Source organism: Larimichthys crocea, chromosome X (assembly GCF_000972845.2).
Source record: "Larimichthys crocea isolate SSNF chromosome X, L_crocea_2.0, whole genome shotgun sequence".
Classification (NCBI taxonomy): domain Eukaryota; kingdom Metazoa; phylum Chordata; class Actinopteri; family Sciaenidae; genus Larimichthys; species Larimichthys crocea.
Genome location: NC_040020.1, coordinates 2,191,667 through 2,217,987, shown reverse-complemented (window position 1 = coordinate 2,217,987; position 26,321 = coordinate 2,191,667). Strand labels below are relative to the sequence as shown.

Genomic DNA, 26,321 nt, shown 5'->3' with positions numbered 1-26,321 from the left:
TAATGGCTCCTTTAGAATATTTTTAAAGCACAGATCTTATGAGCAGCCGTTGGATTAAGAAACCAATTCTCCACAGTGTTTAAGAAGTGAGGCAGGTCTCGAGAAAAGTCTAAAAGTTACAATGAAAGTTCTCGAAAACATAGTTTTTCTCCTGGCCTTTATGTACCCACGTACACATAGCGATGGAGTAGCATGGAATGAAACATGTATGAAATTGAACAGCGGCCAGAGAGCTGCATCTGTAATATATAACCAGTGTTTACTCTCTCTCCCTTTCTCAACAAGCTGACCTACGGCCTGTGTCACGCAGGGAGTTCAACTTTCAAAGTTCACAGCTAAAGCAGCACTGCATTAAAGAGAATTGAAGGGGCTGCACCGATGGGGGCATGTTGTTTCGGGGTCCTGATGAGACTGTGAAATACAATCCGAGAAAGTTGATTTTAATAATAGATCCTTGAGTTTAATCAGATGCTATAATGCTGCGCAGTGGATACAATTAGATGATAATAACGGCAATTACACATAACAAAGCAATCTACCAAACAATATTGTGTTGTTGTTTTTTGTACCTGAGCCCTTCCTGTCAGTGCCCGCACTGTGCGAACCCAATGGACCCATTGAACTGAATGATGGGACTCATTCTTTTCACGCAGTGCTAATGTCTTGTCTTAACGAGGCCTCAGTCAGACGGTCTTTGTGTCATCTGGCTTTAGATGCAGGAAAAACATAACCGCACCAGCCTCTTTGGTTCACTGCTGAACATGTATGTCGTCACCAGCAGTTGGCAGAACAACAGGGATTATTTAGGTGCAGTTACTTCTATCTGTCAATCAAATATAATGATCTATCAAACCAGTCAGTATTGAACATCTGGCTCTATTGCTCTGGATTTTGTGCTTTCATGTTATAAAGGCAGGGTTGTCTAGTACGCTGTATTTAATTTGACAGATTGTTATTTTTCATTTTAGGTCAGTAAAGTAAAGTAAGTATTATAATTCAGTGTGGTAAAAATAGAAATGCAGGCACTGAACTAGCAAAACCAAGCAAAAGAAATGTTCATTCAAATAAATAAATCATACTGTACACTAGAAAGAAACTGTTCGGTAGAACAGATTGGTGTAATTTGTGTTTTTATGAATGAAGAAGAGCAAAGTAATGGTGTCCCTGCTGCTGAGGATAAATAAAAAAGGTTTAATAATAATGTTTAATGAAGCTATATACGACCACAACACTGCAAATGATTTACTAGGAGCTCATTTTCAATGCATGTGTATGCTTTTTTTTTTTCAAGGTCATCGCTGCCCATAATTAGGGCGAAGTGGCCATTTGTTTTGTTTTTGTTTTTTTTTGTTTTTATGTACGTCCGTTGTCTCAATGAGAAGATTTTCTCCCCACAAAGTCGTGTCTGTTCAGCAGTGATAGAATATGACTGCAACAGGCCACAGCGGCTCAAGAACTGTTGGGAATACTAAGAAGGAAATGACTAGCCTGTGCGGGTACACAGTAAATTTCATTCTTTATTGCCATAGGCTAATGGTCTACTAGCAACCTGTTGTTTGTTAGAAGTCCTGCTTTATAGCCAGTGTGAGCACTGGTTTTTTGTGTAAAACATTTATTGTATCTCTTATATAATTAATCATCACGGAGAGGCCACATTCTCACAGTCTATAAATAGAATAACTCGCAGTGCTCTTTACAGGCATATCTGTGACGGCTCCGTGAATGCAGGCCTCTGTGTGTGTTTTTTTTTAAATGTCAGCATCATGTTGGAACGATGACTTTACACATATATAACATGCTTTGATCTGATCCCGTGCTCTGCAGCAGGTAAGTCATCCAGCATGTGTCACCATGGCGATGTAGCCCCCGTTAAAAGTGATCCAGCTTCATGGGGTCTTGTTTTGAAGTAAGCTGGCTAACCCACTAATCTTAATTAGTGAGACAATTCTTTTATAGACAGCAGAGAGCAATAAAAATGCTTATTAATCATTTAGCCTCTCATTTTCAGCAGATGCCAAAAAAAATATATAACTCAATTTTATTCAATTTTTTTTTTATTTGATGAGAGACTACAGATTATTTGTGCTCCCTATGCTATTTCATTATTATTTAGCATGTCGGGTTAATTCTGTATATTTCCTTTGTTCATTTTTCATTCTGCTTTTTTTCTCTGAAAGAATAAAACTATCAAAGGACTGTCATTACTTTTTAAAATAACAACATGAAGGAATTACAAGCAATGATTAAACATGATACATCTTCAAAGAGAAAAAAATGAACATAAGATTATGATGCAGAGACGGACTGCGCAAATATTCATCTACACAGATAAAAGCAAAAAGTCTGACCTTTTTTTTTTAATGTTGCTTCCTATTTAAAATATAATCCTCTTCTTGTTTTACTCATCTTGAAAGCAATAACACCAGCCTTGACAGGGAGGCCTTCCATAAAATACTGTTTAATCCTTGAGATGTAGCTTGGCAAGCCGATGTTAATAATTCCAAAGTTGTGAGAAATTAATGAAGCAATTTATTAGCCAACATTTACAAACACAGTTGTTAGATCTTTATAACTAAATTCTGTATCAACTAAAGGCTGAGCTGAGTGCATTGATGTACGCTACTTCTCCTTTGACTTCAGGTCAGTTTAAAAACTTTAATAAGCTAAAAATGTCAATGTTTAATGTCTATATCTCTGGTTGAATAATTAAGTGATATTAATACTATTAAGTAGATTTTGGTGGTAACTGTTTCGCTCCTCTCACTTGTAAAGATTCTTGATGAGATCCCTAAAGTTTAACTGCTCTGTCCACACCGTCGCTCTGCAGCATAATAATTACAGTGAGCCTCTTTAATTCACAAAAAACTTGACAGGCCTTTTTTTGGCATTTATATTTTTTCTTTCACAGCAATGTGAAAGTAACTACACTTTCTGAACCAGGCTCCAAATGGGTCCAGATATTTACCCGTGAAAAATACTTGAATGCATGTTCAATATACTGTGTGGCCAATTGTTACTGGGTATGCTCTATGTTTCATTTCATCGTTTGGTTGATGATTTCTGTGTTAGTAGGCCTTGACAGTTTCCACTGGGTTTTTTTTCTTTCCTGTCAGATATCTTTTTAGAAGAAGACCTTAGGTGGTGAAAGAAGGTGTGGAGAAAAAAGTCTGATAAACTCACCAAATCTTTTTGGACCATTTCACCCTTTTTTCGTTGTATGTCTGATGTACTGTTGAAGAAGCTTACAAATATGTCCATTTAAACAGAGAATAGCATCAAGATATAAGACTCTTTTAATTCTACAACATCTCTGCTTGTCATATGCTGAGTTTGATTTGAGCTGAAGCTCCTGATGAGGCACTGTATAAAAAACGACAACACGGAGATATGCTGTCTGTTACTTTCCATTCCAGCACAATGGGACAGAACGGCAAAGCAAATTGCCCTTTTCCAGCTGTCAATTCAGGAGTCGTATGATTTTTTTTTTTCACATTCTCTCTCTCTTTTCTCTGACTGTTTGCCCGATTTTGTCTTTTTGTTTCTCACAGACACCAGAGGAGCTGGAAGACGACTCTGACTTTGAGCAGGAGGACTATGATACTCGCAGTAGGACCAGTGTCCAGACTGAAGATGACCAGCTTATTGCTGGACAGAGTGCCCGGGTAAGTGGATGTTCACTTCCCCACTGTGCTGAAACTTTTCAAATGTGTCTCAGTTATGGAACCTGGCATAAAAAAAAAATATAGAGGTAAACTAAAAACAAAAGAAATCTATTTGGTTTAAGCAAAGGCTGGGCAAAAAGCCCAAATTCTTCATTTCAAGTGTCGGTGCTTCTGTAGTAGGCTGAGGTACAAGTTGAATCGCATCCCACCCCAACACCCACCCCTGTTCCCATACTTGAATCAATTCATCCAACTAGTTCCACTTACATAGCGTGAAAGTCCGTTTAAATGATCCTAACAAGCGGGATCATTTTGAATAAACACCGTTCGGGGATGGCAGGTGTAAAATTGCAATCACAAACATAGAAGTAATTACCAAATTCCCTTCAGATGCCAGACGAAAACACTAAATACAGTATAGGACTGTGCCAATGCTTCAGTTGCAAACACAAGGGTCTGGGCTTTGTTGCACATTAGCAATTTTTCACTTGGGCCCGGCTTAAATAACATTAAGAGGGTATCAGCGCTTGTTCCCCTCCAGCAAAATTGAGGCTCTAGCGGTGTGTTGCATGTTGAATGGATTGTGGATGGTAGGAGTATGACTTGGCCCAATGCCTCTCCCTGTGGCACAAGCCTGAATTCTACTGCCTGAGTTTCTACACAGTCTGCACACTCGCGGGGGGGGTGACGCACAAAGAATGGAGGAATAAATAAAACCACAACAGCGGCTTGTTGTTGCTAAATGCATGTGCTATAAAGCCATGGTGCTATAGCGTATTGCGATTCCTTTTGATGGCAGTTAAAACACCGTGTAAGTGTCGCTGAATAGCAGAACTGTGGCCACAAATAGCAATGGTGGGATAATGATGAATGCTAAATCATAGCGGCGGAAGTAGAGAGTCATAGTCAACAAAATGACTCAGTAATGCCAGTTACACATTCATTTCCAGTCAGTGTTTGGTAACATTATCTAAGATTAGCCCCTGTAATCCACTGGACATGACAGACCGACTGTAGCTGCAAAAGCTCCGAGTGTCCTGAATCGAGCGAGGGTGTGTTTTATTACTAATTCGTTTTTTGTAATAGTATTTCTTAGTTCAGTGTGTACATAGTCCTGCTTTAAATCTTCTCCTCTCGCAGCATTTTTAAAAAACTGGCAAACAAAAAGGAATTTCTCGACGAAATACCCAATCTATTTTAAAAATGATGCATCCGTTTTTAATATCATTGACTGTGAGTGCAGCCAACAAGTCCCACAAATTAAATGCCATGGTTTTAGTATGTCACCCCTATTTGGCAGAACAACTGCCACCTGTATGGTGGAGGTTTTATTAGGCAGGAAACAGGAAACAGCCCACCATGCCAAAGAAACAATTTCTGTTGACCCATCAGTCATCAATCCAACCTGTTCCAACCTGTTCTCTATCACACCATGTCTCTATAACAACATCACAGTTCTTCTCACTTTTGCACGTGACAGACTATAATCATAGCCCGCACTAAAGGTCCTTCTCAAACTGAAACACAGGTCATTTTGTGGCATTTGAAGAAACAACTAGAAGGGACATGGGACGTTCAAATCATAACCAATGATATAATGTATATTAAGATATAAAATGTGAATTTCATGTGTTTCTGTGCATTAAAAACAAAATTTTACACCGATGTTTTAATTTTATGAAGATCTCATGTGATTTTACTGTAGTTGTCAACAAGGAAAAACAAACTAACAGACAACTCCAAAAAAAAAAAAAAGAAAAGTTTAATATTGTCAAATTTGAAATTCAACCACGGACCAAAAAGAACAGACCCAGTCTTTTGGTCCGCTATAGCTGCTCCAGGATGACTGTGGGGGTCCCGGGTGTGAAGTGTTTTGAGTTTGTTGCATGTATACTCCCACTAAAGGCTCCCGCAGCGTAACGCCGAAGGGCCATCTGAGCTTAGACTCACCAGCGCTGCCACACAAAAGAGTTTCAGAGCACCAAACTGTTTGCTTAGTTTTCCTGGCACTCAACCGTGCTTTGAGTGGGCAGCTCTTCTTGGTAACAGTTTGAAGTAGCAGCATGTCCCTTTGTAATAACTTGTTAGTGTAATACACTGATATAAGGTGGATTAAAGGATGACATGGCTGAATGTAATGATTGTTCACGCAGCCTTAATTCAACGGTTGATGTTGAAGAAGGTGTGGGAACCCCGCGAATAAGCAAGCTTGTGTCACGTGAACGCAACTACAGTGTATCACAGCGTGTTATCAAATGTGATTACTCCTATTCGTGCATTTAGTATCTAGTATTTTATATCCGGCATACTGACAAAGCTTCTCACACACTTAATTGATATTGCCTGTTTTTCCACTCATAGACACCGCCATGCCCTCAGAGACTAAACATTTACACACGCAGAAGGCAAGCACATCCATAAAAGATGTGTTTGCCGTGAACCACTGGTGATCTGCCCAGTCGGGCTCAGCCTGTCGTGTCAGGATAAAGCTCGCTGTCCTCTCACGGTCATGCCAAGTGCACATTGGTGCTCTGTGTTTCTATTCAAACAGACAAGAGGAGGCGTAATCCATTTCCTCCATAGGAGCAGACATGAGCACACCGAGGTTTACAGTCATGATCCCTCCGAGCCCTGTCAGTGCGCGGGTATCACACGCACGAGACATGCAGAATATCTCCCGTCTTACTTTCTCGATCTCTCCGTCTCTTTTTTGCTCAGTGCAGAAGGAAATAAAATCAAGTCCGGGCCAGTCCCAGGGGCTTTTGTTCCCAGTTCTTTGCCTTGCGTGGTGCTCCACTTGTCACATCTATTATACTTACGCATAAAGCTAAGTTATTAGAGCAAACATGCATAATGAGGAAGACTGAAAAACACACAGGGGGAAGGAGGCCTGTGCACAGTGTCTCTTTCTATTAGAACATGCAGATGCAAACTGGTGTTCTATAACACACCACGAAAAATACACACAGAGTCAAACACAACCCCCCCTCCACACACACACACACACACACACACCCAGCACAGTGATTGGATAACACTGTTGATAGGTCATCCATAAAATTGAACTCTGAGTGTCTGGGCAGTTTATTTCAAATGAAACAAATTAAAGTCATTTCAAGACGCTGCGCTCGGTGAAGAAACCCGGAAAGCGCTCTAATCCCCGCAGACGTAGCCGAGTCGCAGAGTGTATTGGCACAGCACTCCCTCGGCTGGATTTGCCACTATGTTAAGCTCCCAAGGCCCGCTCCTTGTTGTTATCAGTAAAGTAGGGGAAGGGATTTGGGGATAAGTGAATTCTAGAGAGCAAGGGAGGAGGAAGAGGGGGGTATTCACCAAGTGCCTTCCTGCTCCCCTGACGTCCCAATTGGCTCGTGTGTTTACCCCTGTGCTGCAGCTTTTCTTTTGTGTTCCCAACCCCTCTCTCTCTCTCTCTCTCTCACACACTCTCTTCCTCCCTGATGCTCTCTCTCTCTTTGTCGCACCATTTTCAGAGTGAATTTGAATAGCAGCTAAATCCCTCACTCTCTCTCTCTCCACCACCTTCCTTGATCCCTAATTTTAGAAAAAGGAACCGTTGAGATTTGAGAGACATTTTGCTCATTTTAGCTGTTTTGGGGTTGGAACAATTCATCTTTAATGCGCAGAAGATAATGGGAAATCATTTTGATTGGACTTACAGAAACAGCACTACTCCGAATCTCAATTTACGGACACTATCTGACCCATTACGATGGCATCTAGCCAAACCACGACTGTACTTCGTCTCAATGGTGCACCCTCCATTTTGACACCAGCGGCAAACTGCTCAGCGTAATTATAGAAATAAGTGAATAATTGATGCCTCAACAGTTGGGTACTGGGATCATACGAGCAGCAAAGACATGCTAATAACCGCCCACGAGTCATCAGGTCAGAGAGATGTGTGGCACAGTGCACTCACCTGTGTCACTATTGATTAGGCAGCAATTACAGTACAGCTGTTTTTGGGTACAAGAACATGTAATCAGGAAAACCGGAAGCCAGGGAGCCCAACCACAAGCTGAGAGCACAAGTGTCTGAACTAAAATGACTTTTGTGGTCCTCGGGTTCATATTTATAAATATTTGTGTTATTATTCAAACTGGTTAGAATCTGAAACCATGTCAGAGTTGAAATCAAGAGCACGGCTTTCTTAAAAAATAAGCTACTCTGTTGTTCTGTTGAAACTCCAACAAGCTGGAATGAAAGTTCAGACAGTCAGCCATTCTGAACTGGATTATTATGTGAAGGGAGGCTATGTATAGCGTTAACATTTGGCATGTAGGCTCTGACCCTGTCACTCCACACAAAGAAACAGCACAGCAGGGGAGTGGGAAATGACAATACTCACTCCCTCCCCCCCCCAACCCCCTGTTGACTGAGCGCCTTCAGGTTGATGCCAGTGGGGGTGGAGCGTCTTGAAATGTTGAATGAACAGCAGCAGCAGCTTTCATGTGAGCGGTGTGGTGGCAGCATGAGCAGAGCACTGACAATTTGAACACATCACCATAATCAAAAAGGGTGCCGTGTGAGCAGATTTGGGTCGACTGCTTGGCAAGCTTCACTTTACCTGTCAGATATTTTGAACACCATTGGTTCAAATTTGGTTCAAGCTCATTATACCAAATTGTTATTATAATGTTTAGGGGCCGAATGATTCTTAAATTAACCTGCAGAGGTAGATTTGACTTGCAGATGGGCAGTTTTGTCATATAGTGGTGAAGGAGCTTTTAGAGCCACTGCCTGCTGCATGCACGACACATAATTCATAGCGACACTTTGCAAGTATACCTACGAAATGAACAGTTTTTCCCCATCGCTTTTGTTTCCGATAGTTTATTTCTCATTGTGCAGTCTAAATACATATTAACTTGGTATTTGTTTTAAATGTGAGCAGCGTTCTCACCCCACACGCTGTTTAATGGGATTTGCTGCCGCGCTGTTGTTTGTGTGTCTTGGCACCATGAGCAGAGGAAATCTACCCTGGGCTTGAGGGGGATGGTTTTTGCTTGTTTGCTTATGTCGTTTGGGTCTTTTTTTTTTTTTTTTTCAAGCTAACCGCCATCAAAGCTCTTCTCACACAGTGATCAGCAGGCCAAAGCTCATGGACACATCTGTTGGCCTGTGATGAGAAAGTTGTGCCTGTAATTTCAATTCCTCGCCCCCCCACCCACCTCCCTTTCATTGTCGCCTCCCTCCTGCTTATTTTTCTTTCTAAGAATTTCAACAGGAAGACGAGTCATCTGTATTTTTTTTGTTTTCATTTTCCTCCTGACACATCTACCAGGGGACATCAGCAAAGTGACGCACTTTTGTCGCTGAGCTCACCCCGCACTCCCTCCCCCCCTACACACCAGCTTTGCTGTGAGGGAGAGAGGGAATAAGGAAGCAGGAAAAAAGGAGGACAAGGGCGATTATTTCATTAAGAGAATAGCAATTCTTGGAGGACAGTCAATAATAGATGAGGTTAAAAAACAATGGTGACTTTTCCTTTTTACTGTACTCGTTTTCTCTCTCTGCCTCTCGAGTCAATAGAATCGACCTAATGGAAACCAGGTTACTCTTCCTTCCATCTCACCTCCCTGACATAATGTTGAACAAATGCATTATTCATTCTCTGGTCTAAGAAGCGAGGTAATTATACATTTATCTCCCAAATAATACCGGGTACTTACTGCGCCTGTGACCTTGCCACAAGATTTATGCCATTTTGGACCTGCCCCCAAAGGCCGCTGAAGGAAAAAAAATGAAAGCAAAAATGGATTTGCTCTTTATGGATATAAGATGTCAAGGGGTTTGAAAAGGTCCAGTCATTAAATGTAAAGTTTAGAACTTTATTTTGAAGCATTTCAGAAGGGCAGGGATAGTCCAAACTTAATGTTCAAGTTTTGTAGGGCGGATTAAAAACTAGACTGGACAGGAAAAAAAAAAACAGAACAAATGGTGCTACAGCTTTCCCTTTTATATTCTTTTCTTTATTCTCTTTCTCCAAAACTAATCCTCGTTCTTAGTCGCCCGCTCCTTTCCTCATTTCCTTATCGTTCTCTACTCCCCAACCTTATCTCATTCCTTCACCTAAATTCTTCTCCTCTGGCATTTCCCCCATTCTGAGACATCTTCCCAATTTATTCAGCTCAAATTTGCTCCCTAACAACCTCCTGCTCCTCCCGACGCTTTTGTTTCTTACATATTCTCCCTGTTGCCTGCAGGCTATCATGGCGCAGCTTCCCCAGGAGGAGAAAGCCAAGATTGCTGAGCAGGTGGAGAGCTTCAGACAGGAGAAGTGCAAGCTCGATGCAGAAGTGGCAAAGTGGGATGACAACGGCAACGACATTATTGTGCTGGCCAAGCAGATGTGTATGATCATGATGGAGATGACGGACTTCACCAGGTAAAAAAAAACAAAAAACAAAACAAATGACACCAGCTACAAAGCAGCACAGTTTAAATCTGCAATGACAGACATGGCAAAACAACCTCCAGAGGGAAATAACTGGCTCTTTAGCTGCACATTTTCCACTATGTTCACTGGCTGGTTGCTCACTTTGTGGGTAGATGGTGGGTAGCCACATAATACGAGTGAATAAATACAGAAAATTTGCACCGTAAAACCAAAACTATGACCTGAAAGATGCTCGAAAGATCTGTATTTAATTATTCATCACTATGAGCAACCCTTTTTACATACAGGTAGTCTTATCCAATGTGTTTATAAAAATATGGCAGCAGCAGGTAAATACGGTGACAACAAGTAGGGATGGGAATTGATGCGATTTTTACGATTCCGATTCCATTATCGATTCTGCTTAACGATTCGATTCTTTATCGATTCTCATTTGGGGAAAAAAGGAGAACAAACAGTTTGATCAGCATCAACTTTGTTTAGTTAGAAGTATCACGACCTTACAAAACCAACAGCGAGGTCAAAAGAGGCCCACAGCCTAGTAACGATGTGTAACTGGCAAGAAGCACATGGCGCTAACATGGTAGGCAGTGTGTTACGTACCAGAGTTACCTTCCGTAGTAACCGCAGAGGTGGTCATAGTCTGGCTGCTGCAGCTGCTGCTAGGTTGAGATTAATCTCCAGTCCGAAGCGTGTCAAAAACACGACATTCCTTTAAAAATATTGCGTGTTGTGTGCGCAAATGTTTCTGCATGTTCGTCGTGTTCCCTCCCGACGCTGTTATCTCCACTTTGCAATGATTGCAAGTCGCCTTGTTGCCGTCTATTTTGGTAAAATGCAGCCGAACTTTGGAGCGTTTGGACCGAGTGGGTGCCATTGTTTACTACTGATTGCACGATTACACGTGCGAAACTTGCGGAAGTTACGTGACGTAATTCGTGCTTTCTGGAATCGATAAGAGAATCGTTAGATAAACTGCCAAACGATTCCATGGAATTGAAACACACGGAACCGGTTCTTGATTCCCATCCCTAACAACAAGCATACTTGCTGAGAAACCAAGTGACCCAGACGTGAATCAAAGATATATTGTCATAGATTATCTGTTTGAATTAGGTTGCTTATGTTTACTAAAAGCCACCAGCTTCCCTCTCAATCTCTCCCCATCTGTGATCAGCATATCAGGGAAATGCCTAACGGATGCCTCGTGTATGGGGGTTGTGGTCCACTCCACAATAATATGACGTGGAACCAAACAAAATAAATAGAAATCAGTGCCACGAGTGATTAGTCAGTGATTATCGCCGTTGTGCTCAGACACAAGCACCGCTATTATTTGGCAACGCACATCACAAGTTCTGTTGTTGGCCGTTCTTTCTCCTTCCTGTTTTAGTTCCTGCTGTAACTTGCTCTGAAACATTCTCCTGTTTTGCTGTTAAACACAAAACTATTTTGTCGCTTTGTGCTTCAAAGGACATTTCTATGACACATCATTAGGGACAAAAGTCCCTAACATCCAGTGTATGGGAAATCCTGTGTTGTCCATTGATTGTAATGTCTCATATTCCTCCTAGCAGACACAGTAAATTAGCTGCTGTACAAGCCTGTGTGACACAGGGGTGAGCTCAGTCTTTAAAGGGAAACTCGGCATGTCTTCTGCCTCTGCAACTCCACCCACATCCCCTTTTTCTTTTTCTTTCTTTCTCTCTCCTTGAATTTTCCCAGAGGCAAAGGCCCCTTGAAGAACTCCTCAGATGTGATCAACGCGGCTAAGAAGATTGCAGAGGCTGGTTCCAGGATGGACAAATTGGCCCGTGCCGTCGCAGATCAGGTAGCCTCGCGACTCCGTCTGTCACTTTCATTTTTTATGCTTATACTTCCTATCAGTCCCAAAGTGTTCCTGACTGAATCGCCTTAGCTGGCGGCAGAGCACATTTTGAGTTAGACTAAGTGGGCATGGCCATTGGAAACCTTTAAAGTGGGCATTGACGAGCCCAGCTGGAGTGGCGGTGGACTGTGTTGCCGCATGGCTTCGTCTCCCAATGGGGCGAAGTCTGAGAGAGCAAGACAGCAGAACCAAGTTGCGTTTCTAATATAATTAGCTCCCAACCGAGGTGTTGCATTCATTATCAGATGAGTACCTCTCTAAAATGCGCTGACAGACCATATTCAATATCTAATCAATCGGCGCTGTGTCTAGGGAAGATGGAAGCGAAAAGAAATAGCTGTGCACGATGAGTATATGTGCATAGGGCAAATGAAGTGGGAGGTATTTCAGAATGCAGCACTCCAGGTAATGCATAATGTTCTTATTCATTTCATCTGTCTCTAATAAGCAGTGAGAATACACTCAGGTACAAGACTCACTGATTTATTAAGGCAGCCTGTTGTCATTGTAATTGCGACTGCTGTTAGCTAGCAAGCCCTGGAATAATTATTGTTGGTTTCAGGATCGCACGCTGAGCCTTGTTCAGGCGGTGCTTAGAAATGTTGGAGCACACATCAAAAATTCAAATCACAATAATCAAATGATTTGATTATTGCAGAAAAAAGATTTGCACAAGAGATTCAAATCTCTTCTGCAACTCACACGGGGCCTGCACGAATCACATCTAAAGTTCATATGGCAAAATTTTTCATTCTCACTCTTTCACCATTCAGCTATAACAAAAATGTCATTTCAAACCTGCATTAATTGCAGTGCAGCAAGCTGTAAACACAACACTGACATATATCTTGTCAGCAAAGTGCCTTATTTACACGTCCTGTTGTTCTGGCTGTTTGGCCGCTAAATGCTCCATTACGTCCACCGGCTAGTCACTCTCTTTGTCTGCTTGTTATTTGCTGCTGGGTGAAGGCAGTGTAAGGTTGATTCATCAGAGCTCTGTTGCTGAAAATAGCTCGGCTGCTGTAACTGAAAATGGCGCTGATAAGAGCAGTGACACTGAAATATAACAGAAAAAGTTCAGGTAAAAAACAGCAACATTTATTATAGAACTACTGTATAAAAATATATTTAAATATTGAAGTTGTAATGGAATAAAATCAATTATTAAATCCTTTCAAACACACAGAGGTATTTGGATAAATTGTGTTTTCATTTAATGTTTACAAAAACAGCAAAAAATAAGCATTTATTACCCAGCCTATGACCTAATGTTCTCCAAATTTAAATTAAAATATGTTAACTGATGTCCTGCTGTATAAAAAAGAATACGATGATTCACCACCTACTCTGTTTTCTATTTCCTGTACTTTCTCCTGACGACATGTGACTCCACAACAATGTATCAGCAAGCCTTCTGCTGTTAGCAGCCTCTCAGCTTGAGTGGTCGTGGAGTATGCTAAGCTTTCAACTCCCCACAAGGCATCTTTAGTCAGTGTTCTCCTCAGCGCTCCGCTCTCTCCAGAGCATATTGCACTACAGAACCAAGTTTCAGGCCATAAGTGCACAGCTCTGTCTGTTATGCGGTAATTACCACAAACAGAGAGATGAAAAGCGAGCGCTTCAGTCTGTATCGGCATGTTTGCATGTCTCCATGTGTGAGAACATTTGTCCCGGAAAGCAGGTTTCAGTCTGCGTCACGGCTTGTGTGTATGTCGCTCCGAGCGCTGTTCTGGGACATAACGAACAAAGTAAGCATGAACTTATGTGTTTATGTATTCATTTCTTAGCTCGTAGGCTGCAGAGTGATGATCAGTGTTTAGCAGGGTATAGGTGGGAGTGAATCTGTCACATGGCAAATCACTGGCAGAGCCTGTGTCTGAATCAACAGTTGCTGTAATGAAAAGAGCAGGTGGCTTGCCATTTTTAATTCTCACTTAAATGGTTCCTAGGCCAGTGTTTACTGAATATTCAGAGCCTTCTGTTACACTTCCAGAGACATCAGAGCTGTGTCAAGAAATAAAGAGGGGCTCGAGGACCCTTTCATTTACACCATATATTTGTTATAAGGGTGTTTTCATGTGAGGCACATCGGGCATCTGTTCACCATTTATCCAGGAATGAGTTATTAAAAGTTAAAACAGCCAAACTTTGCTGCCATCAAGCATCTTAATCCAATTACAGAGCCAATAACATGATTATTTGTCTTTATTCCGGACTCCGAGAGGACAAGTATTCTGCATTCACACATTACGGTAAGTAACCTGTGCTTGTGGAGAGCACAGTGGTTTGACGGTAAGAATAGAGGCTGCTCCACTCTGCTTTCAGACAGGTCCCTTAAGTAGCAAACCTTGTCGCCATGACTGCACATCAGCCCTATTGACGAACACGTGTGAAGCAGAAGTCAATTCTGCGTGGAAGGGTAGGAGGACGGCGAGCTCTTTCATAGTCGTTTAAGCACAGCACTTGACGTAGAAAAGCCCCTCGAGGCACCTCACCCCATTTCACTCCAGCAATGCCTTTTTTTCTACTCTATTTCTCCCACTCCATTTTCCCTACGATGTCTATTCTTAAAGTATGCCTCCTACAGACACAACCTAAATAGTGAATGGCAGCCGTAAAGCATTGGGTGCACCTGCTCTGAGACATACATTGAATGTGGTTATGAACAGCAGTGGTACGTAACAGTATGTATCACTCTGTTCGAGACAGATTAGACTACGGAGCGCATCTGCTTTCAAATCTACCTTTGTTGGGGGTCCTTGCTGATGTCAGTACACTTGTTTAGTTATTTTCTCAAACAGGAGGAGGCTATTTTTGAAAAGATTAATACAGTAGAGAGTATTTACAGCAGCAGGACGGTGCATGACGCAACAGAAACTACAGTCGCAATGTTCTTTGTGATGATGTTTCACACAGTGCAACGGCTGTTTTTAGTACTTTTTGAACAGAAATTGAAGTATTTGGTGGTAGAAGTTGGATCAGACTGCGGCTACACGATACTAGGCTCAATTCATGGTTGTTTTTTGACATAAAAACATTTAAATATCACCAGCTTTACCTTTAAATGGTCTTTACCGGTTCATTTCCTCGCCCCATCTTTCGAGAATACTTTTTTTTTTCTTCCGCGACGCACTCCTGTGAACTTTCAGCTTTGAGCATAAGCATATCTTGAACAACTTCAAAGTGCTTCAAAGTTATTGTTTATGAATGCTGCTAAACACATGCAAGTATTGAAGTATTCAGACTTCCAGGTTTCCCTTTAGTTGTCACAGCGGAAGGCTCCGTCGCGTCGAGTGCATAACAAGAGCAAAGCTCCTGTTGCAGCTGCTGACAGCAGTGAAACCGAGTGTGACTGATGTGTAATTAAAATACCTCACAGTGGAAACACAAACTACCGTTCAACAGGGGCCGACTACAGAGAAGTCTACCAACTATCTTTTATGAAAAAACGAACATGATCGCTGGGTGAAAGTCTCATTGTCAGCTTTTTTAATTAGTCATGAAGCGGCATTGTTTGCAGCTTGACCAAAATACATATTTTAGTTTATTCTTAGAGGCTTTTGAAGATTCTCTCTGCTTTAAATCTGATTGATGTGTCAGTGTCTTGTCCTCATGCCTTTTAGATGCAAAAAATATTAGCAGCATTTCTGGATGCATAAAGGGACAGTGTAATGTTTGTGTTCAATTAAAGCAGAGGTCTTTAAAGTCTGAGCCATGCCAATGAGACATTCATAGCCTCCCTAATGTGCAACATGAAACAAGTTAATATGTGACTGCTCCTGTTATTGTTCCTTACTTCTGGGTAACATTATGGCTACAACTCGAGCCCTCCAGTATATTTGTTAACATTTTGGCACATTGGCACCATTAAAAGGGAGCCAAGTGAACTATTAGCAGTTTCTGTTTGCAGTGTACAAATGTTTGTACAGACTGCTAGCAATGGAGTACTTATAACACAGGAGGAAAGTGAAATATGTGATGATTCTCGGGCAACTTTCTGGAGTTATGATTTTTTATTTCTAAGTGGATTTACCGGATGTTAAATCAGTGAGAATAAACGTTGGAATCATATTCTTGGAAAACATGAGTCTCACTGAAACTAAAAATGCACGTGTGTGTGTGTGTGTTTATACGTAACACAAATTGGGGCAGTTGAAATACTTTTTTAAAAAACGCCATAATTGCCTCCTTGAGCTGTGTGTCACAGCCTCGGCTGCGGCTCCAACTGTTGACTGTGTTGGTGAGCAGCCAAATCATCGGGCCACCGGCATGCACTTGTCTCTTTCACCTCCAGTTTGAAAACCCCTAAATTAAAGCATCCAATTTGCAAAAATTAGAGTCACATTTTGTTTCAGATATCTGTCATTAGAATTTTAGCATGTGCACTAACTAACAGATTCGTCGCTAATTGGAGAGGAGGGACCTAATATTTTAGCATTTTGGAAATGTGGTTAGGGCGTTGAAGCTCATATCCTGTCACACAGAGTGATTTAAGGTATAAGAAAAGAATACATACACATATATATATATATATATATATATATATATGTATCAACTCTTAAGGCCTCTACAAACCCTTTAAATATGTCAACATGACAAGGAAAAGCCACTCTTTAGTTTAAATCTTCAAAAACGTGTCACACAACCAACACCGTGACCTGTGCGAATCACTCACCTGTCGAAAACAGGCCACCTCAAACATCCACATTTTCAGTTCACTGTGACACCTACTGCATAATGACTATGCTACTTGTTTTTTTACTGTTCATACTCAGAATGCCTCAGAAATACATCCAAAGAAGAGAAAATCCTTTTTTCTTACTCACACACCAGCCAGCCAGTCTGCCTACTGATGTCTGCATTGAAACATGACAAGTTTCAGCTTTCAGTTTAATGCTAGTACGGCGGATTACAGATTCCAATAAATGAATTTTCAAAAAGAGAACGGGATGTGATGAAAGATTTACATGAACGGGAACACCGGGTCACTTTTTTATGTGCGAAATGCCAGATGAAAGAATGAAGAAAACAGGTTGGGGAGTCACTTAAACAGAGTAGGTGGTTTCACCAGACAAGACAGTACTGTTCAATCCTTGGTGGAGGTGTCAGAGAATGGATGAGCAAATAGAAAGATTACCAGCTTCCCTGAAATAACTGACAGGTGACAGCTTACATCACAGAGACTGTTGCTGTCCAGTAAGCTAGAAGGCATATTGTGTAACTGCGTGTAACATGCTCTATTTGAATCTGTCATCGTACCGCCTTCACGTCGTCCGTCTCTCCCTCTCTGAAAAACCTCCCGTCTCCATCATTGGACATGTAATAGAGGAGAAATAAAACTAATGGAGAAAGGTGCCATAATTAATGAGAAGCAGCAAAAAAAAAAATAACTAAGCTAAAAATGACTACTTTTTGCACTTTGAATAATTTAAGAAAGGTCAGTCTTAGCCTGCTTATGAATGCTGCGTCAGTGTGAGGTGTGACTTGTGTTTTGACAGGCTGCCACACTCTGATAGAGTGTGTGTGTGTGTGTGTGTGTGTGTGTGTGTGTGTGTGTGTGTGTGTGTGTGTGTGTGTGTGTGTGTGTGTGTGTGTGTGTGTGCGCCCTTTTTTCAGCGCACGAGTTCACACAATGTTCCTGAATTATCCACCGGGAGCACGTTTCCTTCATCTTTGCCCAATTATGCAAGAATAAAAATGTAAAAAGGAAGAGAGATTTTTCACCTGTTTCTCCGGATAGAAAAATATATATACTTCTATATATATTCTGGGAAATGCTGAGAGAAGCACAGGGTTTGGGAGGAGTTTCAGAAAGGCATGAGTTAAGTCATGCAGTGAAGCACACAATGCTCTGTAATAAATGCTGTTCATCGCTATGATGGACAGAGATGGAGATAGAGCTGGAGAGAGTTTCAATGGGCCCGGCAAAGTAATGGCCCATACAGTTTATTTACATCAACAGGGAATCTGCGGAAGAAATGGGCTATTAGTCAACTGTACAATAGGGAACAATTGTGTCATGTCTGCATCAAAGTTGCCTGAGGCAGCAGCGTGTGTGTGTGTGTGTGTGTGTGTGTGTGTGTGTGTGTGTGTGTGCCAGCAGTGTGAAGTGCAGTTAGCAGTGATGCTATCCAGGCCTGGCGGTGCAGTCATGATGCCCAAGGAGGAGTTTCTCTCTGCCTGACTGGCTCCTCAGCTGGATGACGGTGGCAGCTTTGGTTCTTATTCACTCCGTTGTTTCCCCGTTAGTGTCCATAACTATAAATCTAAATCACATCTTGAGTTGCTCTTTCCAATTATATTCGCAGGCTGAAGAGACAGACGTTTCATTTGAGTTCGGAAAGGCTGTGTTTTACCTCGCTGTTTGTGGACATCAGTGAAGGGCCTTTGTGGCCAATCAATACTATTTGTCTTCTCAGAGAGGAGCAGAGAAAGATGGGTGGCTAGGAAAGCTGCATGTCCTGGAGGGAGTGTATTCATATCACAGCTCGATGTTTAACTTGCCACCTCCCTTCTACCAGAGCCCACAAGACAAGGAAATGAGCTGTGCATGTCCCCACACAGTGCCGCTGAATGTCCTAGTTAGGACCGTTTAATATTAATGACTAGAGGAAAGGCGTTGCTACAAAATGATGCTCACAGTGTTTAAGCAGCTGATGCAGTGTTCTTAACCCACTGGGAGCTTAGTGGGCCATAGCTGACACCTGGAAGGCTTCCAGATGGAATAATAGGGGGGAAACTGTGTGATAGTGGACGACCTCAGGAGCTTGTCCACGTATTTCCTTTTGGTCCATTTGCTGCTCTGTTGGTTTCTTCATTGTTGAAGTAGCACAAAGGCCAGCAGGACCAGGTCAGAACTTTCAAAATTTCATAAAAACGGAGATAGAGAAGACAACAAGTGGAGGGATACATAGAACGCTTGGTGTGGAATCAAGTATGTGTTTCAAAGTATTACGTCCATTCAGCGTTGATTGATCTGTTTTCCTCCTGGGCAACAAGCTGTGACAAACTTGTTTTATGTGAAATGAATCAGTTTGACACCCTGCAGTGTAACTCAACTTGCCTTTGAAACTCAAACTTGCAACAAACTACCACCAAAGGAAAAAGAAAAAAAAATGTTGAGCAACATCTTTTGGGCTCGGTGCAAAGAAATGTAATTAGTGACCCAGAATGATGGAACCCCACTGTTTCTGTTATGATTGTTGTTCTTGTTTTTCCTGCAAACCTACAGTATTTGGGGGAGAAAAAAAAAAAACATACATCCTTCATAACCAGATGGTGCTTCTTTAATAAGCAGCTGGAGATTTTTGAGAATAATACCTGAAATAAGGCCAAGAACTTTTTTTTTCTTTTCTCTCTGCATATTCTTTGGCTCAATGACAAATCTAGTGCATTGATGGCTTTAGTTTCTGTCGTGAGAGAATTATATACACTCTCTGTCAGCTAATCTACCGTTGGCTCGTTGTTCATCACAGATGATCCAGTTTTAACCTGGAACAAAGCATGGACCTCCCTGGAATAACCAAGAATGGTGAAATCCAAACCATTTGGCCGTGCTGCTCAAACCTTGTTTACAGTCTGGCTGTAAGTCCAAAATCATAGACACTGTGTGGATCAACGCAAACCGATCTCATATGTTGGTTTTCATCTCAACCTTGATGGATTTTGAATTCTGATTGACATTTTGAATTGATTTCTATTGCGTTTACAGTCCACTTGAATCATCTTCGGTAATCTAGTGCACTATACTCAACCTCTGTGATGTCATTTGAGACTTCAAGATACAGAAATTGAATTTGCTCGCCACGTGGCCTGTCAGTGATGATGCAGAATGATCATAAGGGTCCTAAATCTCAATTTACGACTCAATGTAGAGTAAACCACTGAGTACCTATTACAGAAAGGAGTGTAGGAGTAAATGAGGGAATGACTTCGGACACAGCCCATGTCAGTCATAAAGTGAGGGTTATTGCTGAATGGATGACATGATGACATGGCCAGAGGTGTGTTAAGATCCTCCACAAGGCCAACTGTTAAACAGCAGCTACCGCACAGTAGCCTCAATCGGCCAAACATGACATTAACACGTGATGATGGGATTCATTCCAAATACCAAGGTCTTAAAAGTGTCTAGACACAATCAGCCTCTCTGTTAAAAGCCAGTGCTCACTTACGGCTATTCTTTTCTTGACAGTGTTTTTCCTTGTACCTCTTTTCCATTCAGTGCCCTGATTCGGCGTGCAAGCAGGATCTGCTGGCCTATCTGCAGAGAATTGCCCTGTACTGTCATCAGCTCAACATTTGCAGCAAGGTGAAAGCCGAGGTTCAGAATCTGGGCGGAGAGCTCATCGTGTCTGGGGTAAGTCTATCCATACAGAGCGGCACTGATGTTCTAGATTGGCTTCTTTTTAGGCTTGAATCACTAGAGCAGGTCAGTTTAATGCACCACACTGCTGGTGGGCAAATCTTTTAGCTCAAGGTCACGATGAAGCTTGGAAGACCAGATGAAGGACCACGCAGATTAAGACCGATGCAATTATTTCAGGCCGATTACCATCTAATAATAATACCAGAAAGATGCAGCGGAGACTTTTTTCCATTTGTGTTTTTCATGCCTCGTGAACCCTATTACCACTGCTCTCATTAAAATCAGTCAATTATACCATATTCTTTGCATTTGACATTTAGCCTTTGACATTAATACATTTGCAGGCAAGGCATATTCTCCATTTAATCTTTCTGTATTAATGAGAAATATTGATCAGGTTTGACCAATTTCACCTCCTTAGCTCCTTTTACATTTGGCACACCCGACACAAATCCGGCTGCGGACGGATAGTTAATGATATGAAGAGATTCCATCTCTTCGTTAATTTATTAAACACTCCCTGTTTCAAACATGGGGACCGTTATTGCAAACATACTTTTTATTATAATAATTAAAAAACAGCACTGAAATTCCTCAGGGTTCCTGGCATCTTTCTGTTGATGTGGGTCTTTGTGATTTCTCTATTATTGGACGTCTCACATGAGATATGCGAGCCCTGCTGAGATTTTAACCTTTTCATGGTGGCCAGCTGGAGTCCACACTCATTAAATCTAAGCAGTTGACTCGCCTCAGTGTGAGGTAGGAGGAGGCCCACTGGCCGTCGACCCTTAAATGTCAGCCAAACAAAACAGACGGAGACAGAGGTACACCTGACCCCTGCCTCTGCTCATTAAGAACTGCTAAAATAAGATGTCATATAGCGAGGGCCATGTTTTCATCCTGCTTAATTGCCAGTGGCAGCAGAGACCTCCTCGGTACTGCATGCAGCTAATGTTTCCTATTGTTCTTGTCGAGTGCTTGTCTGTTTTGAGTTGACCCTTAGTGTTTCTCTCTTTCCCCTCCAACTCTCCCCTTGTAGCTGGATAGCGCCACCTCCTTGATCCAAGCAGCCAAGAACCTAATGAACGCAGTGGTGCTGACTGTAAAGGCATCTTACGTAGCCTCCACCAAGTACCAGAAGGTGTACGGAACGGCGGCTGTTAACTCACCCGTGGTGTCTTGGCGCATGAAGGCTCCCGAGAAGAAGCCTCTGGTAAAAAGGGAGAAGCCGGAGGAGTGCCAGACACGTGTGCGACGAGGCTCCCAGAAGAAACACATTTCCCCTGTCCAGGCCCTCAGCGAATTCAAGGCCATGGACTCCTTCTAAGAAAAAAAAGATAGAGAGAGAGAGAGAGAAAAAAAAAAGTCACACTTACCCAAGTAAAAACAACAAAACAAGATGGTGACAAGTTGAAGAAAAAGTCCCTTTTTACATTGTGTTACCCCACCTCTGTTTGCCCCGTGTGTGCTTGGTGACACCTCAGGAGGACTACAGTACATATTAAACTGCCACACTATGGGCTCCTGTGAACACTGTGGGCCTCGTGGCACCACAGGCAAGCCGGCGCGCACCCAACACTATTTATCGATCTTATTGTAGCTTAATGTGTGAGAGCCAAAATGTGACACGAACACGAGTACTTTTGAAAATATGGGAGTTAAATGAAAAAAAAAAAAAAAAGACACATATCAGAGGAAGGAGAGTGGCATTTTAAAAATTTGTGGCAGTCGATATCCTGCTTGTAAACACATTTAAACTGTCTGAATGGAAATCCTGAATGGTTCAGTAGAGAAGTTATTCTAACGGGAATATATCAGTGTTGATATGCTCCCTCTTGATATTTTATTTTATTTTATTTTTTTTTTTTTTTCAATTTGAATGTAACCTGTAGTGCTAGGAATAACTTATGTTTAAGATACCTGGAAGTGTCGGCATCCAAGTAGTTTCCTTGTTCCTGATAATTATAATAATAATCCATATGGTGTTTTTTTCCAAAGCACACTTATGGTCTATTGTATTGCCTTTTTAAATTCCATTTATTTAATGATTACATCACTAACTATGATGACCTTGATTGGAAGTTGTGTAGCCTATAAATATAGACAGAGAGAGGTTGGACTAGTTGTGGTTTGCTCAGAGAATAGAAATCCCTGCATACAGTACCTTTATATTCACCCTTCTCTAATAAATCCCCCAACTTGACCTTCAAAGTTTCAAGTGTCTTTCTTCCTGTAACATTTGCCACTGCAGTACAGTATAAATCTGCGAGTGAGCATCGCAGCTGTGTTGCTTTTTATTAATCTGAAGGATCTGACATAATCATTAGAGATTGCCATGCAAGACCCTGAGAAAAGACTCCAGAGGAGAGAAAAAAAATCTATTAGTACTAAAAGCTTACAAGAATAGGCATATTGATTCAGGGTCACAGGTCAAGTCCCATTACTTCACTGTGACTTGAGATAATTGGTCTTGGGTCAGCAGTGTTACTGCTATCTTTGTGATATTTTAACTAGATCCTGCACACAAAAAGTCTTCCACACTTGTCAAACATGATTTAAAACTGTTTTTGAGCTGCTGTAGCTCTTGGGATGCGTGTTGGGTCACCAATGAAATACCTCAACAGCTATTAGATGTTTAGAGTGGAGTTTTATACAGACATTCATGGTTCCCAGGTGATAAATCCTAACAAGGTTGGTTATCCTCGGACTTTTTTAGTGAAATGTCTCGATGACAAAGGACACTCCAATTAGCCTCTGCTGTACTTGGTTCTAATTGGGAAATGTTAACATGCAAACACACTAAATTAAGATGCTGAACATGCGAAACCTTTTTCATTAAACATCAACATGTTAGAACTGACTTTGGTATCAAGTTGACATTAGCATTTTGCTCAAAACAAACTTCTAGCCTTGTTACTTTTCCTGGATAGACAGTTTGTTAGATTTCCATCCATCCATTGAACATTTAAAGCTGTATCTATTTCTCATGGTCAAGTTAACTGCTGACTCCATGTCAAGGTATATAAGCCAGTATTGACCACCGAAGTCCTTGTCAATCTCTCTTAAGCCCGCTGAGTTGTTGAGGGGAAAGAAAGGAAGGGAATGGGAAAGAGAAACAGAGGATAGGCAGCTGAGATTCAACAGAGGTCTAAAAAAATACAAGACAACCGAGAATGCTCTGGGCTCTGAATGTAAAAATTTGAGATGTGTAAAGCCAAAAAAAAAAATCAGTGTGGATACTACAAACGTGAAGTTTATACAGGTTGTCTGGTCTTTGTAGAAACCGCAGAGACCGGGCTGCAACCTCTCTTCATGCCAAGTGATTCCAGTGAATTAGTTCATTTTAAGAGACAGCACAATGCATGCCTTTTAGAAAGCGACTCTATCAAGCCCCTACAGGCATCGCCGACACACCCTGCCATTAAAACAGGGAGAGCAAATCAATTGATTGCTTAGCACGACCTTGATCTCTCGTGAATCAAATCAAAAGCATCGACAAGCATAATTGTCCCAATAATGGGTCACGGAACACTAGGTCAGATAATTCAGCAGTTTAGTCACTGATAATGAAAAAGGCTCTTTATGTATCCACATCCTACTGCTAATGGCCATTAAACACAACATGCATCAGGCATCCGTGCATCACTAAAGTACGTTGTGTTTAGGAAACAGGGCCACAGGAGAGGAGTTGTAACAGGGTCCAGTTAATGGAGGGATTAATTCCTGACTGTGGTGCTGTCTAATTAGAATAATCCTGTGTGTATCCATTTCCACCGTCCAAATAAAACATGACATGATGGCTGACGGCCTGGTCTCTTTGAAAATTAGGAAGACGTAATTAAAAAGAAATAATGATGGTAGCAGAAATGCCACAGCAGCGTAGGATATTAATACGAGAGATGTCTTCATGGGACGTGCGAAAGATTAATACAGAGTTCTAATCTAGTTAAACAAACCTCCCTCAGACCAACTATAAAAATAGACCGAGAGGAAAATGACTTAAAAGTCCCTGAGGCAGAATGGTGATGAACAGTATACAACCAGCTGCTGCGATATGTTTTTGGCTTTCGGTCTCTGGTGTCAGATGCCTTCTGACACTGAACACGCTGGAGACTCTGCCATGTGCACAGATCGGACATCAGCAGTGTTTCTGGCTCCAGTTTATAACACAACACAAAAATGAAAGAGAGAAGCTGAATCATCGGAGACAGGATCCCACAGTGTGAGTGTCTTTTTTTTTTAACCAGTTCATCAAGGTTTGAAAGACCTGAGTGGTTATCAACTGAAAGGAAGCATTGCCAGAGACTATCTCAATGCCTCTCTCTCTCTCTCTGCTTCTTAGTAATCAGCTGATTGTGGGCGTTTTGTTACTTTCAGTTAAAACAACCAGATTTTTGCCACAATCTCCATCAGCCAATCATTGCTGTCAAACTTCAAATCCCCTGATTGAAGTGTCCTTAGCTCTAAATTAGGGATAGAGACACAGATTTTCAGACTGACCTGGATTCCCTGATATGGGCCAAACATTTGTGTGAATATTTTTGCAGCAAAAGAATGATATAAGTCTGGACCCCGTGACACATTATTACTACAAATTCATTGTCAGTTTCGGCGAGATATGAAATGAAACCTCAGTTGCCTTCTTTATCAATATTATCCTTTGGCTTTTTAGATGTTCTTCCAGGAACCGGTCAAACATTTCTAATTCTAATTTTGTAAAGGAAAAACAGCTCAGGAGAGGCTTGAAATTTCACGATCTCACCTCAGTGCTGAAATATGCTCTGCACACAGTGCTCATTTTAAGGCCTTGTGCCAGTAATTCTTTTTTTTGCATGCTTCCTTTCAGCTCCAACTCAACTCCTTGAAGGAGGTCAAGTGTGCATGGGATTTCAGCGTGGCTGTCCAGATTCAGACTCCTCTGCACCGACTCATTCTCTGTTTTCAATCTGAAAATCCAGACGGGGAGGATGTAAATGGTTTTTGGCCATACAGACGATGATTAAAGCAAAAATGTGATCCTGGTAGACGGTCGATAATCCAGCCATCCCCCCCCACGGCACAATGTCTCAATCTCTCAGAGGATATGAAAAGGTCCCACTGGCACATGGCTGGAACACTCACAGCTGAAAAAAAAAATCTTTAGTCCTCGGGTAGAGGGGGCGGCACGGCAAAATTCATCACGGCTTCGCAGAATATTTCGTTCTGGAAGCTTAGTGACGCGGGGCCTACTTCCAAGGCTACTTGATGAACTACTGTAGCTGGTTAGCCAACCACTAATGGCAACAGCCACCAGAGAATAGGCCAGTGCAAATCAGACAATGGCTCCCCACGCATCTTTCTTTTTTTCCCTTCATAATGTACCATTTACTCATCCCTGGCACATTGTTCTTGGGACAGAAATGCTCCAAGCTTAAGCTTTCCAGCAGCCAGTTATCAGGCTTGTTAGTCCAGCCGCTAACGATTCATGTCATTTATTCAAAAGATGCATTTGTGTGATTCATTTTTTGTCTCAAGACTCTTTTGTGAAGCAGTCGGGTCTCTGACAGTGGGGAGGGGGGTTTGAATAAAAGTGGGTAGTGAAAAACAAACTGACACTTAATTGAAAGTCTGACACCTGGAGAGGAACTCGTCTCTCTGATCTTCAGGATGTTGTAACGCTTTGTCTTCCTCTTCGAGCTGATTTTGTGCCGTAACATTTCTGAGTCATGTTTGCTGTGAAAGTTACGTGGTAAATAAAAAGCTTCTGTTGCTCATTATTAACAATCGATTCAAACTCGACAGACAATTCGGTGTATTAACAAACAGCGGGAATGAACAGTAAAATTGTTTCACTATTTGCGAAACAGCGATCACATATCTGTGTGCTCACAGTACAGGAGCTCCATCTGACTTTTTTGCATTAAATAATGGCTCATCACGAATACTGCAGATTTAAGTATTTTACAAATACTTCAGTTTAAGCTCTCTGAACAGTACTTGTGC

General features: G+C 41.7%; 1 protein-coding gene across 2 annotated transcripts in view; it reads left to right on the top strand.

The window, feature by feature from the left end:
- ctnna2 (catenin (cadherin-associated protein), alpha 2) overlaps positions 1-22,020 on the top strand; it is a 290,592-nt gene extending 268,572 nt beyond the window's left edge. For both annotated transcript variants that reach the window (XM_027283799.1, XM_027283800.1), the window contains 5 exons: positions 3,549-3,662; positions 9,890-10,071; positions 11,809-11,914; positions 20,196-20,330; positions 21,379-22,020. In XM_027283799.1, coding sequence (XP_027139600.1) covers positions 3,549-3,662; positions 9,890-10,071; positions 11,809-11,914; positions 20,196-20,330; positions 21,379-21,666 — 825 coding nt within the window. In that variant the 3' untranslated portion in view covers positions 21,667-22,020. The remainder of the gene's footprint in view (positions 1-3,548; positions 3,663-9,889; positions 10,072-11,808; positions 11,915-20,195; positions 20,331-21,378) is intronic.
- Positions 22,021-26,321: the final 4,301 nt, after the last annotated feature.